General features: G+C 45.1%; 1 protein-coding gene across 2 annotated transcripts in view; it reads left to right on the plus strand.

Moving 5' to 3' along the window:
• Nucleotides 1-16,359, plus strand: part of BAP1 (BRCA1 associated protein 1) — a 1,282,715-nt gene that overhangs the window by 824,265 nt on the left and 442,091 nt on the right. For both annotated transcript variants that reach the window (XM_044078929.1, XM_044078930.1), the window contains exon 13: nt 12,939-13,399. In XM_044078929.1, coding sequence (XP_043934864.1) covers nt 12,939-13,399 — 461 coding nt within the window. The remainder of the gene's footprint in view (nt 1-12,938; nt 13,400-16,359) is intronic.

Consider the following 16,359-nt stretch of genomic DNA (forward strand, 5'->3'; position numbering starts at 1 on the left):
GGAGCCTGGGTACCCAAGAGAGTCTGTTGGATCCAAGGAAACTTCCTTCCTTGACTCCAACTGTATCCCTGACCAGTACTGCTCTGGTTTTGTAGGATCGAGCGGATCTTGAATCTGAAAATCTGAGACATTAGCAACTACTCTGGGGGGTTGACTTCGGCTCTGACTTTGTCAGATCTGTCGCTTCCCCTTAGGTCTTCAGCCTTTGATAGCTCAGGTCCAGTTCTTCTGGGAGGCCTTGGATCCGTGGATGATTTTCTGCTTGCTGCCCACCAGTACTTTTGGTAATGAGGAAGAGAGAGAGAGGGCCTCCCTGGGCCATTCGGCCTTCCGGGTTGCAAAAAAGGCTTTCTCCAAGTTTAGAGAGTCACCTTCTCCCACCCAGGGTCTGCCCCTTCCTTCATGGGATCTGAGCAATGACCTGTCATTCCTGTCATAGGTTAGCCTGTTCTGAGGAGCCTCCAGACCTCCTCCCCTCAGGGAGTCCCCCAATCTTCCAATACCTCTCTGGAACATCCTATGAAGGAGGTCCCTCAAAAGAAAAATTGTAAAAGGAGGCACATAGGCTTCCCCTATGCAGTCCCTTACAGAGGACACTGATTTCGATGAGGGAGAAAGATCTCCCCGATCACCACTTTCGGAGACCTCCTAGAACTCCTGTAGCAGAAAGGTGGATGGCCTGCCCAACCTCCAACTCCTGAGGAATCTGTGTTCCTGAAGGCTTTTGGGATGGGCATGTCGACGTCCTGGATGACTCTCCCAGCAGATGAGCCGATTGACCTAGTCTCCCACCGAGCCTAGAAGGAACCAGACATGGTCGAGCCTATCCCCAAGTGTCTGATAGGTTCCTAAGTCCACCATTGCGTCGTATTCATTGGAGTAAAGGCATTCCTGTAGATGCCATTATCGTTGCAGCAGCCACTAATAAAGAGCTAACAGAGCAGAGCTCCACTGTCCATCCACCTAACAAGGAATCTGGCGCTGGGTCCAGATGCCAGGGCTGATCTAGTAGATGACGTTGCAGGAATGGAAACCAAATTTGTCGAGGCCAGTAAGGGGCAACAAGGATCATTCTGGATCTCAAAACAGTTGCTTTCTGGATTAACTGAGTAATTAAGGGAAAGGGGGGAAAAGCATACAGAAGACCCCGGGGCCAATTGTGGACTAGAGCATCTCTGGGGGGAAGACCTGGGAGAGGGAAGAGGGTGAAGAAGTCTGGGCACTTGCTGTTTTGAGGGGTTGCGAAAAGATCGCAGCAAGGCTGACCCCACCTCCTGAAGATTTTTTCTGCTACTAGCTGGTTGAGAGACCACTCGTGGGGCATGAGAATGGCTCTGCTCAGCCTGTCCGCTATGACGTTGGACTTCCCGGGGATATGCGTTGCTACCGGAAACCGTTGAGAAGAGATCGCCCACTGCCACAGTCCGAGTGCTTCTCGACATAGGGGGTAGGACCTGGTTCCGCCCTGCTTGTTGATGTACCACACTACAGACATATTGTCTGTCTGAATTGCAATAGTCCCAGTGGGTAGAGAGTCTTGAAGGGCCTGCAACGCTAAAAGCACCGCTCTCATTTCCAAGACATTTATGTGCAGGTGGCTTTCGAAAGGCTGCCATGTGCCCTGGACTGTCCTGCCCTGAAAATGCCCCCCCCCCACCCGATCAGGGAGGCATCCGTTGTCACAGTAGCCACAGGAGGAAGAAGGACAAAGGGTCTGCCCTGAAGAACCTGAGGGGAGACCATCCACCACGAAAGGTGTCTTTTAAATGACTGAGTGATTAGAATGCTGTGTGACATTGGAAGCTGTTGAAAGGACCACTGGGAAAACAGCATCCATTGCAGGATCCGCATGTGAAAGCGAGCTAGGGGGAGTAATGTGATAGCTGCTGCCATGAGACCTAGGGTTTTTAGTACGAATCTGGCCTGGACTCTGCTCTCTTGTAATAGGATTTGAATATGACCTCGAATGTCTGAAATCCTTTGTACAGGCAGTTTTGCTGACAGTTCCACAGTGTTTAAAACGGCGCCTATGAAGGTAATAGATTGACAAGGCAACAAGGCAGACTTTTCGGAGTTTATAGAGATACCTAGCTCGTTGCAAATTTGGAGGGTATAATCTCTGGAATGAAGTAGCTGACGCTTGGTGGTGGCAGTAAGGAGCCAGTCGTCTAAGTATGGAAACACCTGGAATCCTTTTCGTCTCAGGTGAGCCGCAACCACTGCCATGCATTTGGTAAACACCCTGGGGGCTGTGGTGAGGCCAAAGGGCAGGGCTCTGAATTGGAAGTGACTGGCTGCCAGCCGGAAGTGGAGAAACCTCCTGGAGCGCCTGTTCATTTTGATATGATAGTACGCATCCTGAAGGTCTATAGAGCACATCCAATTGTCCTGACCCAGGAAGGGTAGAATGGACTGAAGCGTGACCATCCGGAAATTCGTTCTTTGAACAGACTTGTTCAGCCTGCTGAGATCCAAAATAGGTCTCCAGTCCCCTGTCTTTTTTGGTACCAAAATGAACTTGTAGTAGACTCCGGATCCTTGCTGGTCTGCTGGGACTGGCTGGATGGCTCTTTTTTCTAGCAGCTTTGAAATTTCTAATGCTGCTTGATCCCTCAGACCGGGTGGAACGTCTGGGAAGGACCCTTTTGGCGGTTGTGGGGTATGAATAAAGGGAATTTTGTAACCCTCGGATATGATCGACCGTACCCAATTGTCTTGCATGAGGGAATGCCAGGCTTCTGGGTACAGTGATAGTCTTCCCCCGACTGCCTCCGAAGGTGGACAGTCGGGCAGCTCCTCAGGGGTGCTGGAAGGGTTTGTCAGAGAAGGATTCTCTGCTACGCTGATTCTGCGACCCACCCCCCCGCCCCTCGGGCGGCGTCTATTATTGTTCCCTCCTCTGCCTCTGGAGGGAAGCTCACCACGTGCGTCAGGCAGTACTCCCTGAGGTTTGCGGAACCACATTTTCCCACCTTTCTGACCCTTAGGGTATGGTTTAGAAGGGGTAGAAAAACGGACTGCTACGGCAGAGAGAGTCTTGCCTTCCTGCTCGCACCTGGTCAATGTATCCTTCACTTGAGGTCCAAACAAGGCAGAACCATCAAAGGGGTTTTAGTGAAGGACGCCTTGAAGGGGTCAGCAAAATTGCAAAGCCACATCCAGGCGTGTCTCCTTAGATCGACGCCCGTGCCTGCAGCCCTACTCGCTCCATCGGCTGCTTAGGAAATGAGATGCATGGAGGAGTTGACAATAGAGTTTAGAGTCCCCAGCTGGGAGTTGATCTTTTCCTGAGACCCCGCAGCTGATGGGTCCTGTAAGGTATCACCCAGTTCCTTGAGAAGGTCTCTCTGGAGACGGGTGAAATGGCACAAATAATTCAGCGACCGCATAGCAAAGTTCGCTGAGGAAAACATCCGCTTGCCATACCTGTCCATAGTCCTAGATTCCTTATTAGGAGGATGGACAGGTACTGAAGGGTCAGCCAACTCCTTTTTAGTGGCTGCCGCCACCACCATGACATCAACAGGGATGCCCTTAGTTATAAACTGCTTGTCAGAAGGGGCTGTAATAAATTTTGTAGGCCTCTGGGGAGTTGGTTCCATAGTATCTGGAGCCGTCTACGCCTTTCGAGCCACCACATCCATGAGCAGGTCGAAAGACTGAGACACCTATGAGGTGGAAGGGCAAAAACCGAACGCATCCAGGTACACCGACTCGTCCTCAGAAGGGTTAAGGGCAGACCAGTTTCCCCTCTGCTTAAGAATCTCCAGGATGTCAGAAAATGAGACATCCTCAGAGGGGGACCTTGGGGACCCTTCTGGGTCATCCAAGTCAGTGTCCGATGTGACTGACTCAGGGGAGTCTACATGCTTCCTCTTGCATTTTCTCTTTCAAGGGCGCTCCCCTGAAGGATCAGGGGAGGCCTCGGAAGAGGAGGATATGCCCAATGGGGCTACTTGTAGCGTCGGTTCTCCACGCTCAGAATCGAGAGAGCGGGTAGAGACTGAAGCAGGCACCATAGAGGGAGGAGCCAAAGGAGCCAACCGTGGAGCAGGCACAGGGGCCAGCACAATCCTCATGACCTCAAAGGCGCCCCTATCAGTCCGGGAAGGGGGTCCCCGCTCTGAAGAGACAAGGACTCCTCCCGGCACCGAGAGGGTCGGCTCCGAGGCCGATGTCGGGGCCGAACTCACCTGCGTCGAAGCTCCGAGAGGGAGAATGGGGTCGGACAAGGGTCCGATGCCACTCGCCCCCTCAGAGCCAACGAGAGAGTCCCGGCGCCCGGATCCCTCCAAGGATGGAACCAAGGAAGAGATCGGAGCCGAAAGGGGTGGTATCGGCTCCGACGTTCCGACTGTCCCGACCCCTACGATCTCTGGCTCCGAACTCACAGGAAGAGTCAGAGGAGGAATCTAAGAGGGAGTAGTGAAAGCCACTGCCTGATGAGGAGGGCTATGCAACATTTGGGCCAGTGCCTGCAACTTAAGTAGTCTGCTAACCACCTTCTCGAGGTCATGGTCCGACAGCCTGGAAGACCGAGAGGAATGAGACCTGTGACTCCGCTCCGATAACAAGGGAGACTTCGAAGCCGAATGGACCAATTCCAGGGAAGGAGGCCTGGAACGCTTCTTGCTCGAAGACTGCTCTGACAGCAGAGTCGGAGCCGACTGAGGCCTCGAATCATCGGTTCCGGCCGGAACCGATGCAGTGGTAGTAGTAGCACCGCTCGGTGATGGCTCCGAACATGGAGCCGACGGTTTGGCGGGTTTAGAAGGTTTACCCGACGAAGGCTTAGCCGGGGAACCTTCAGGCTTTAACAAGCCTCTCAAAATAAGTTTGTTTCTGCGTTCCTGCAGGACTCGGGCTGAACGCATGGCAGACAGAACAAGAGTCCTGCAGGTGCAGAGGGCCCAAGCAGTATACACAAGAAGTGTGACCGTCTATCAGAGACATCTTCTGACAGCACGAGTCACACTTATTGAAGCCCGAGACCTTAGTGTCTTTAGACATCCTGAAAAAAAAAGGAATGACTGGCAGGCAAGGACAACTAAGGGAGGTCTAGTCACAATCACCAAACACACACACACAAAAAAAGTTGTAACAGACCAGAAAAATATAACAAAACCCCACACTTATTAATACAATCTAACTAGGCACACACATACAACTACAGACAAAAAGGTATGGAAGAGGACTGACCAAGGGCCTAACTATTAGGGGGAAAAAACTGTATCAAAACTACCTAAGAGGGAATCCTAAACAGGGATCTAAAGGGTAGTAACTATAAAGCACTATCGCTAATATTTTAACCCAAAAGGCCGACTAAAACCAAGAAAAAATATTAATACAACCTGAGCCGGCAAAAAGATGCAACCTCGTAGCTGAAGCGGCAAACGAGATCTGGGTATATCACGCCTAGCATTATGGGACATAGGATAGCCTCGAGCCGGTAAAAATAGCTCTCGAGCTTTAGAAATAGGCCGAGTCGGAGCCGAGGTTCGGCTCTGAACCCATCCAGCAAGAATGAAGGCGAGATTGACAACTTAACATCAAGACTTAACCTGAATTACTCTGGCCACATATTTTGACATTGGGTGCACTAGAGAAGACGTTCATGCTGGGAAGTACTGAAAGCAAAATGAAAAAGGATCAGAAGAAGCTGAGGTGGACGGTCAGCGTTGCTTCAGGAGTGAATATGAATTGGCAGCATTTAAAGCAGCAGCCCTTGTCAGACAGGAGTAACATGCTAAAGTCATTGAGGAACAAAGAGTTGGATTCAAATAAATGATTAAATAACCACCACAAGCCTTAGTATAACTTTCTGGTGTGAACGCAGCTGATTCAGTTGTCATTGGTCTTTACATCAATTTAACTAAATGCTACATTTTGTTTTAGTGTGTGTGTTTTATGCATGTGGGAATTTTTTTATTGTAAACTTTACTATTATGCCCCTGCTTGTATTACACCCAAGCAGAACCTGAAATAGGTGCAGTTTAGATCAGTGCTCCACCTCAGTCAAGAAATTTAAAGAAAATTAAAATAAAAGAAGAATTCAGCAGACTAGCTGGGCCAGGCAGTCCTTGTCTAATACTGAATCTGTGATTTTGAATGTCTTCTTTGTACATAACTTAATATTTGATGTTGTCAGTCTTCATCCATTCTTGACTGATGGGTTCGGTTCCAACCTCTCGGAACCGACTCGGCTGTTATATACATAGCTCATGCCAGTCAAAAACTCTCGAGCTAAGGCTGTGCCCACAATACCCCTCTTCCCTCAGATCTCATTTGACGCTCTGAAAATTGGATGCATCAGCCGATACTCTCAGCCAGGTGCTTGTATTTACTGTTATTTCTTTACTTAATTGGTAATAGACTCTTGTTTAGTTTACCTTGATTACTGTCGCTATTTTTCGGTGTGTTTTTTGAGTGCAGTTACCTTTCTACCCACCCCCTTTTACCTAATGGTATTTTTTGCTACCATCGTTGGTAACTTACTTTCCCTTTCTCTCTCTCCCTTTACCAATTGGTAGTCCATAAATACCATTGTTGGTATATTCTTTTTTTTCTTTATTACCCTTTTGGTTATACCTGTCCTTTTTTTACCATTCCTAGCCCGATACTCTCAGCCAGGTGCTTGTATTTACTGTTATTTCTTTACTTAATTGGTAATAGACTCTTGTTTAGTTTACCTTGATTACTATCGCTATTTTTCTGTGTGTTTTTTGAGTGCAGTTACCTTTCTACCCACCCCCTTTTACCTAATGGTATTTTTTGCTACCATCGTTGGTAACTTACTTTCCCTTTCTCTCTCTCCCTTTACCAATTGGTAGTCCATAAATACCGTTGTTGGTATATTCTTTTTTTTCTTTATTACCCTTTTGGTTATACCTGTCCTTTTTTTACCATTCCTAGTAATTTAAAAAAAAAAAATTCTTGCCCTTTTTACCTTTTTCCTTTTTCTCCTCTTTGGGTGTGTCTCTGAGTGTGACTAGATATGGCAGAGAAGCAAAAAAGAACATCCAGCCTCAAACAGTGTCAGGACTGTGGCAGAAAGATGCCCAATTCGGATGGGCATCTTTCCTGTGTTTACTGTCTGGGCGCCTCCCACCTTGAAATTGTTTGTAAAATATGTCAAGGCTTTAGTGCCCGTACGTTAGCAGAATGATGAAACAAGCTTTGATGAATTTGATGAAGCCCTCTCTGACTGAGACTTCTAAATCTGCTAAAATAGAGTCAAAAAAGAGAAGTCATTCCATGCCATCCCCATCTTCGGCACAGGAAGGAAAGTCTCATAAATCGCAGGTTTCATCTGCCTGTACGGAACCGAGTTAAAGTTCCAAAATTGACTGACTCAAAGACTTCGGCTTTGACAGTGGCTCAGTCCCAGCTGTTATCGTACCAGTACAGACTACTTCGGCACTGACCACCACCTCTGTGCCAATGACCTCTTCGGCATCGGCAATAGTTTCGGCTCCAACATCAGCCATGTCTTATTCGGTCCAGGCTTTCCCTTCTACACAACCGATGGTGCCGAAAGTCGAAACACTTGCAGTTTCCAGGACTAGATATTCCCCTTCGATAGACTCCTTCTTGGGTCAACTCCCCTTCGGGAATGTCCATCCATTCCTCCAGGAGTCTCTTGGAAGTGGATGTAGTTAGATTGATGGACCAACTTTTGGCAGCCAGGGGTCTTCCTGCACCTGTGTAGTCCTCTCTCCCTTCTGGAGCCAAGGCTTATTCTTCTAGGACTCCACCAGTTTATCCTCCTTCAACCTCCTTCCAAGGATTGGAGTCCTTCACTTTGATGCACCAGGGTCATCTCTGTTGTTTTCGGATCACTCAGATCCATTGTATACCTGGGACCATGGTTCATCTGTCAGTTCTGGGGCCATTTCCACAGTTCCAACTGTTCTTACGGCACCGTCCTTGGTACTCGGAACCATGGTAGTTTCGAACCCTTCCCGGCTCCTGTTCTGGAGGATGGTTCATCGAGCAGGGTGTGACCCAGGTTCCGATGTTGTCTTTCTCTGTTCTGGGTTCCCATCCTTCTTCAGGTGGACCTGCCTTCCAGATCATGGAGAGAGAGCTCTAGCTTCAGCAGGCTCCCAAGCTGGTTCCTTCACCGTCGGAGTATCATATCCGTGTATCCCCTGGTTCGCTGTTGTCACAATCTGCTACGCCGGGACAGCAGGCACAAGAGCTGCAAGACATCTCCTGTCTGGGGTCCCTCTTCTTCGGTGTCCTGCCCCAGAACCTCCCACTGAGGAGCCACCCCCATAAGAGGACGTGCAAGAAGGAAGCACCTAGATTCTCCAGAAGAATCGATCACCGAAGACATAGATTACAATGAAGGGGAAGGTTCCTCCCGGTCACCAACTGAAGATGCCTACTTCGGAGACATTCTATAAATATTGAAACAGAGGGGTGATTGGAAGCTCTCATACCCATCCTCCTTTTGCAAGGTTTTCGTGCCCGTCTGTCTACTTCTTGGGTAATCCCGCCTGCTGACGACCTAGTTAAGTTGATAATTCAGCAAATGTGGAAGGTTCCTGACTCTGTAGAGCCTATTCCCCGGAGACTGGATACAATTTTGTCAGTCTGATTGGTCAAATTATCTAGCAGTGGATGCTGTGGTGGTGGTGGTGGCCACCAAAAAGGAACTCGCCAAGGAGAGTTCAGCTGTCCATCCTCCTAAGAGTCCTGGAAGACGGACAGATTTGGGAAGCGGGTCTTTGCTTCACTGACCTTTGCTTGAACTTCTTGGCACACTACTAGACTCCAAAGGGGTCTGATAATTGAGGTTTCAGACACCCTTGCAGGAGCAGTATATGACAAGGTTGGAGATAAGGTTGCCTCTCAGCTTGCCACCCTGGAGTTGATGTCAAATTCTTCCATGCAGCTTATTGCTCATACACCCGAAGGGACATCTAGAGCAGTGGGTACAGGCGTTGCCATTAGGCGTCACTCCTGGATGCACTTGTATGACTTCACGGAACCCTTTAAGTCTTCCTTTATCAATGCTCCTGTTGATGGTACTTCTTTGTTTGGCCCGAAAGTTAGAGAGAGACTAGCCAGGTGTGAAAAAGATGGAAAAGACTCTTTCTGCTGTGGGCGTTCATTTTTTCCATTCCACAACAACCTTATTCCAGGAATCAGAAGAGTGGAAAAATGTGGTACAAGAAGACCCAAGGGCCTTTTCGGGACACACATGGTGAGTATTCCCCTAGGGGCAAAGGGGGGAACTCTTCTGGAAGATGCCCCCCTGTGGCAGAGGGGGTCCATGTAACCAGGGCTCCAGAGATTTCTTTTCTGGACAACCCTATCAGCGCTCTTGAACGGAGGCCTGATTGCTTAACTCTGGAGGCAGTCTGGGGAAGATTTTCTCTGCACCATTCAGTCTGGCTTACAATAACCTAGGATACCTTGGTGAAAAACATTACCAGAGTTTACCCCATCCCCTTTAATCTTTTGCCAAAACCCCAAAAGTGAATCCCCGATGTTCTATCCAGTCAGAGGGATCTAACGGCCGTAGAGATTCAAAAGCTACTTCAGAAAAAAAGAGTCATCCAAGTAGTCCCACCAGACCAAATAGGATCCGGATTTTATTCAAGATTCTTTTTAGTGTCAAAAAAGACAGGGGACTAGAGACTAATCCTGGATTTCAGCCTATTGAACAAATTTTTACAGCAGACAAAATTCCTGATGGTCACGGTTCAGTCTAGCCTTCCTTTTCTAGAGAAGGATGATTGGATGTGCTGTGTAGATCTGCGTATTACTACATAAAGGTGGATAAGCGATCCAGAAGATATCTCCACTTCTGGCTAGGAGTCTGTCATTACCAGTTTCGAGCACTGCTCTTTGGTCTCACCATTGCCTCCAGGGTGTTCACCAAATGCATGGCAGTCATGGCAGCTCATTTGAGATTACAAGGATTCCGGGTGTTTCCATAAGTAGACAACTGGCTCCTCACTGCCCCCTCCAGGCATCAACTGCTTTATGCCATAGACTTTGTTCTACATCTTGCCAAAACATTAGGCATTTCATTCAACAAGGAAAGTCACAGTTGACTCTCACGCAGGATCTGGAGTTCATCTCAGCAAGATTAAATACAGTGCCCTGTGTGGCCTCCCTTCCCCCCACAGGCTGTTGGAGCTAAGATCTCAAGTTCAACTAATCATTCCTCAAAAAAGAAAGTTCCTGCTCATCTGGTACTACAAGCTCTGGGAACCATGTCAGCAACTGTAACGTTAGTACCCCTAGCAAGGTACCACATGAGTCTGCTCCAATGGCTCTTGTCGGCACAATGGTCGATTCTAACAGATCCCATGTCTCATCCAGTCCTGATAACATATCGCTGTAAAAAGGATTTATTTTGGTGGATGAGGCCAGAAGAGAATCTATGGGGTCGTACCTTTTCTCCCTCTCAGCCCAAGGCCATAGTGACCATGGATGCTTCTCAGATAGGGTTCAGGGGGCATTATCTGGTAAAGACTGTTCAAGGCACTTGGTCCCTGCAAAAGGCCAATTTGCATATCAGTGTCCTAGAATTAAGGGCAGTGCCTTTAGTGTTGCAAGCATTCCAGTCTATCCTTCCTTCGGGAACAGTTGCAATACAGTCAGACAGCATGCCCGTAGTTTGGTGTGTCAACAAACAGGGAGGAACCAGATCCTTCCCATTGTGTCAGGAAGCCCTAAGGATTTGGCAATAGGCTATCGCTTCCAACCCCTTTCTGATAGCAATGCATATCCCAGGGAATCCCAGCGTGATTGTAGACAAACTGAGCAGACGTATCCTCCTACCTCACGAGTGGTTTCTCAATCTCAACATAGTGACAATGATCTTTCATTGATGGGGCCAGCCGTGCTACGATCAGTTCGCCTGTCCCATAAACAACAAATGCAGCAGCTACTCTGCCCTAATCCCTCGTCACAGGGAGTCCCCCGAGAGACGCACTTCTCCTTGATTGGCCCCCAGGACTTCTGTATACCACTGATCTCCCATTTTCTGAGGAAAGCCCAAAGGTTAAGAAGCAGAGTAATTCTCATTGTACCTTATTGTCCCCGCCAAGTCTGGTTCCCTTTTCTTTGGTGTCATCTGGTTTCACCGCCCTTGGCCTCTGTACCTGCTGTCTCTCACCCTCAGGGCCTGGTGCATCCCAATCTTAAAAATCTCAAGCTGATGGCTTGGTTTCTCCAATTCTAATAATTGCCAGCAGAATAACGTGTCCTCTCCAGTACAAAAGATACTTCTGGCCTCCCATAAACCATCCACCAGGAAGCTTTATCTAAGCAAATGGAAAAGATTTTCAATTTGGGCATGTGCAAACTACGTAGACCCTTTCTCAGCATCAGTTGATAAGGTCCTGGAATGTTTGGCTACCCTGTTTGAAAAGGGGGCCTCTACATCCACAATTAAGGTTCATTTGGCTGCCATTTCAAATTTTCGTAACTGTTTTAATGACCATTCCTTGATGTCTCATCTTCTATGCAGAATTTTTCTTAAAGGCACTCTGCAGCTAACATCCCCATTCAAAGATCCTGTAGCTCCATGGGATTTGACCTTAGTCTTAGTGTCTAGTTCGACAGCCATTTGAGCCAGCAGCTACTTGTGACCTCAAGTTTTTATCTTGGAAGACCCTCTTCCTAGTAGCTATGACATCTTCTAGGAGACTTTCAGAGTTACAACCTTTATGTGTGAATCATTCCGATATCATTTTTCACAAAGAAAGAGTTATCACTCAGAACCAATCCCACCTTCCTTCCCAAAATGGTATCAGAATCTAATATCAACCAGACCATAGACTTACCAGTCTTCTTCCCAAATTGTGTGAACAAAGGAGAGCACTGTTTACACTTTTTGGGCGTCCACAGACAATTACGTTTTTCCTTGGACAGAACAAAATCTTCTAGAAAATCCGACCAACTATTTGTGTCCTTTTCAGGACCCAGATTGGGCAAACCTGTATCAAAGGTCACCATGCCAAAATGGCTTAGAAACTGTATTACCGTTATCTACAATCAGAACAAACTCAAACTGTCTACTACAGTTAGAGCTCCTTCTACTAGATCTGTTTCCACGTCAGTGGTCTTTCATTCCAGGGCTTCTATGGAAGACATATGTTAAGCTGCATCTTGGGCTACTCCACATACCTTTATCACTCATTACAAATTAGAGATGGTCTCCAGGGGAAGAGCATCTTTTGGCTCTATGGTGCTCAGGAATATCCTTCCTTAGGGCTGCCCAGGATCTAAAGTAGCTGGGGACTCTGTCCCAACTGTCAAGAATTAATGAAGATTCGCAACATCAGATATAGAAGTTATGTTCTTACCTTAACATTCCATCTGTGTTGTCTATCTTCATTCATTCCTGACATCCCGCCCTCCTACCCCCTTCAAAAGACTCCTGAAGATTCGGACCTAGTTCTGGGATGCTATAGGGTTATACCTTTAGACAGGGCTTCTATGTTTTCTTCACTACAATGCAAACTCGATTTGAGGTAGTGGGAAGAGGGGAATTGTGGGCAGAGGCTTAGCTTGAGAGTCTTTGGCTGGTGCAAGCTATGTATAATGGCAAAGTCGGTTCCAAGAGGTCGAAACCGAACCCATCAGTCAAGAATGAATGAAGATCGACAACACAATGTTATGGTAAGGACATAACTTTTTTTATTAAACCGTAGAACAGCTGTTGACATTAAGTGTATAACATAAATAAGGAATGTACAACATGATACTGTCAAAGACATCTTAAGTCTGTAGAATTTAATAAAATAAGTGTGTAGTACTGGTTTGCAGGCTGTTGATAAAAAGGGATTGTAGTTGTAATGTTCTGGACATCTTTCAATATATGTAACCTGTTGTGCTACTGCTTTCAGTATATTCACATCTGCCAGATTGGAGGCTACGTAATAAAGTTAAGTTGTTCGTGTTTTTAACTGCAGATACAAAGCGAAGACCCAGGAAAAGCAGGTGTCCATGTCAAGAAACACAGAGGGACAACTTTCCGTTCTCCAACCAAACACCATAAATGTGCTTGCAGAAAAGTTGAAGGAATCCCAAAAGGATCTGTCTCTCCCACTGTCCATTAAGACCACCAGTGTCCTCAGCATGCATTCCCAACTATCTCCTACACCCAGCAATGAGAGCACAGACACTGCCTCAGAAATTGGAAGTGCCTTCAACTCACCCTTGCGTTCGCCAATCCGCTCTGCTAATCCAACCCGCCCCTCAAGCCCTGTCACATGTCACATTTCAAAAATGTTGTTTGGGGGAGAGGAGGATGGCGTTTTACGTGTAGACTGTATGCGTTACAATCGCGCAGTAAGGGACTTGGGGCCTGCCATCAGTTCTGGACTATTGCATCTTTCTGAAGATGGAAGCCTGCATGCCCTTGCAGTAGCAGGTGAGTGTGCTGACTCCAGAAATGATACATAGCACATGTAGACTTGGGTCTTTACTTGAATTAAATATATTGACACCTGTTTTACAAAGAATAGTTAAAAATGTCTTTTATTACAGTTTTAGAAGTCAAGTGGAAACATTTGGAGAAGCAGCATTTTGTGTATTGTGGTTTATTCCAACTTGGTTTTCCATTAAATGCAGATGTTAGATGAAGCTTAAGCACTGTTCAGCTTTTTCGGGAGTGATTCCACTAATATGATGCTGCTAAATTTGTTTGTGGTGGCTCTTTTTCATTAATAGACTGTTTGAAAATTGTATGTTGGCAATCATTTAATGTCTTCCGTATGCATGTGCAAATAGAAAAGCTTGGACAAGCTTTAAATGCCCAGTTAACTATTAAAATGATGTTAGGGTGGTAATTGTGAATGAGCAAGACCTTTAATGCCCAGTTAACTATTAACATGATGTTATGGTGGTAATTGTGAATGAGCACAAGCTTTAAATGCCCAGTTAACTATTAAAATGATGTTATGATGATTGTGAATGAGCAAGACCTTTAATGCCCAGTTAACTATTAACATGATGTTATGGTGGTAATTGTGAGTGAGCACAAGCTTTAAATGCCCAGTTAACTATTAAAATGATGTTATGGTGATTGTGAATGAGCAAGACCTTTAATGCCCAGTTAACTATTAAAATGATGTTATGGTGATTGTGAATGAGCACAAGCTTTAAATGCCCAGTTAACTATTAACATGATGTTATGGTGGTAATTGTGAATGAGCAAGACCTTTAATGCCCAGATAACTATTAAAATGATGTTATGGTGATTGTGAATGAGCAAGACCTTTAATGCCCAGTTAACTATTAACATGATGTTATGGTGGTAATTGTGAGTGAGCACAAGCTTTAAATGCCCAGTTAACTATTAAAATGATGTTAGGGTGGTGATTGTGAATGAGCAAGACCTTTAATGCCCAGTTAGCTATTAAAATGATGTTATGGTGATTGTGAATGAGCACAAGCTTTAAATGCCCAGTTAGCTATTAAAATGATGTTATGGTGATTGTGAATGAGCACAAGGTTTAAATGCCCAGTTAACTATTAAAATGATGTTATGGTGTTAATTGTGAATGAGCACAAGGTTTAAATGCCCAGTTAACTATTAAAATGATGTTATGGTGATTGTGAATGAGCACAAGGTTTAAATGCCCAGTTAACTATTAACATGATGTTATGGTGATTGTGAATGAGCACAAGCTTTAAATGCCCAGTTAACTATTAAAATGATGTTATGGTGATTGTGAATGAGCACAAGGTTTAAATGCCCAGTTAACTATTAAAATGATGTTATGGTGTTAATTGTGAATGAGCACAAGGTTTAAATGCCCAGTTAACTATTAAAATGATGTTATGGTGATTGTGAATGAGCACAAGGTTTAAATGCCCAGTTAACTATTAACATGATGTTATGGTGATTGTGAATGAGCACAAGGTTTAAATGCCCAGTTAACTATTAAAATGATGTTATGGTGATTGTGAATGAGCACAAGGTTTAAATGCCCAGTTAACTATTAAAATGATGTTATGGTGATTGTGAATGAGCACAAGGTTTAAATACCCAGTTAACTATTAAAATGATGTTATGGTGATTGTGAGTGAGCACAAGCTTTAAATGCCCAGTTAACTATTAAAATGATGTTATGGTGATTGTGAATGAGCACAAGCTTTAAATGCCCAGTTAACTATTAAAATGATGTTATGGTGATTGTGAATGAGCACAAGCTTTAAATGCCCAGTTAACTATTAAAATGATGTTATGGTGATTGTGAATGAGCACAAGCTTTAAATGCCCAGTTAACTATTAAAATGATGTTATGGTGATTGTGAATGAGCACAAGCTTTAAATGCCCAGTTAACTATTAAAATGATGTTATGGTGATTGTGAATGAGCACAAGCTTTAAATGCCCAGTTAACTATTAAAATGATGTTATGGTGATTGTGAATGAGCACAAGCTTTAAATGCCCAGTTAACTATTAAAATGATGTTATGGTGATTGTGAGTGAGCACAAGCTTTAAATGCCCAGTTAACTATTAAAATGATGTTATGGTGATTGTGAATGAGCACAAGCTTTAAATGCCCAGTTAACTATTAAAATGATGTTATGGTGATTGTGAATGAGCACAAGGTTTAAATGCCCAGTTAACTATTAAAATGATGTTACAGTGATTGTGAATGAGCACAAGCTTTAAATGCCCAGTTAACTATTAAAATGATGTTATGGTGATTGTGAATGAGCACAAGCTTTAAATGCCCAGTTAACTATTAAAATGATGTTATGGTGATTGTGAGTGAGCACAAGCTTTAAATGCCCAGTTAACTATTAAAATGATGTTATGGTGATTGTGAGTGAGCACAAGCTTTAAATGCCCAGTTAACTATTAAAATGATGTTATGGTGATTGTGAGTGAGCACAAGCTTTAAATGCCCAGTTAACTATTAAAATGATGTTATGGTGATTGTGAATGAGCACAAGCTTTAAATGCCCAGTTAACTATTAAAATGATGTTATGGTGATTGTGAATGAGCACAAGCTTTAAATGCCCAGTTAACTATTAAAATGATGTTATGGTGATTGTGAATGAGCTGGAGCCCTGCCGAGAGAGACAACTACATCAATTAGAGAAGTTATATTCTATGTTACATCTTACAAGGAAAGAGGCCTGGCAAGCGTCATCCATCTTTGCATATTATGTGAGCAAACTGCATGGAGAAAAGTCCTGCAAGCATGTTTGTTTTGTACTTCCACAGTCCATTCCATCTCTCTCCCAGCCTACGTTTAAGTAAAAATGTGACCCTTTAGTGCCTTTACTCATGCCTGATTTATTGCAGTTTACACACACTGTGGATAAACCAGGTTTAATTTACGAGGTTACTCTTTTTATGGCATTTTACATT

The sequence above is a fragment of the Protopterus annectens genome, chromosome 7.part1, assembly GCF_019279795.1.
Source record: "Protopterus annectens isolate FY-2018-M chromosome 7.part1, PAN1.0, whole genome shotgun sequence".
NCBI classification, from domain to species: domain Eukaryota; kingdom Metazoa; phylum Chordata; order Ceratodontiformes; family Protopteridae; genus Protopterus; species Protopterus annectens.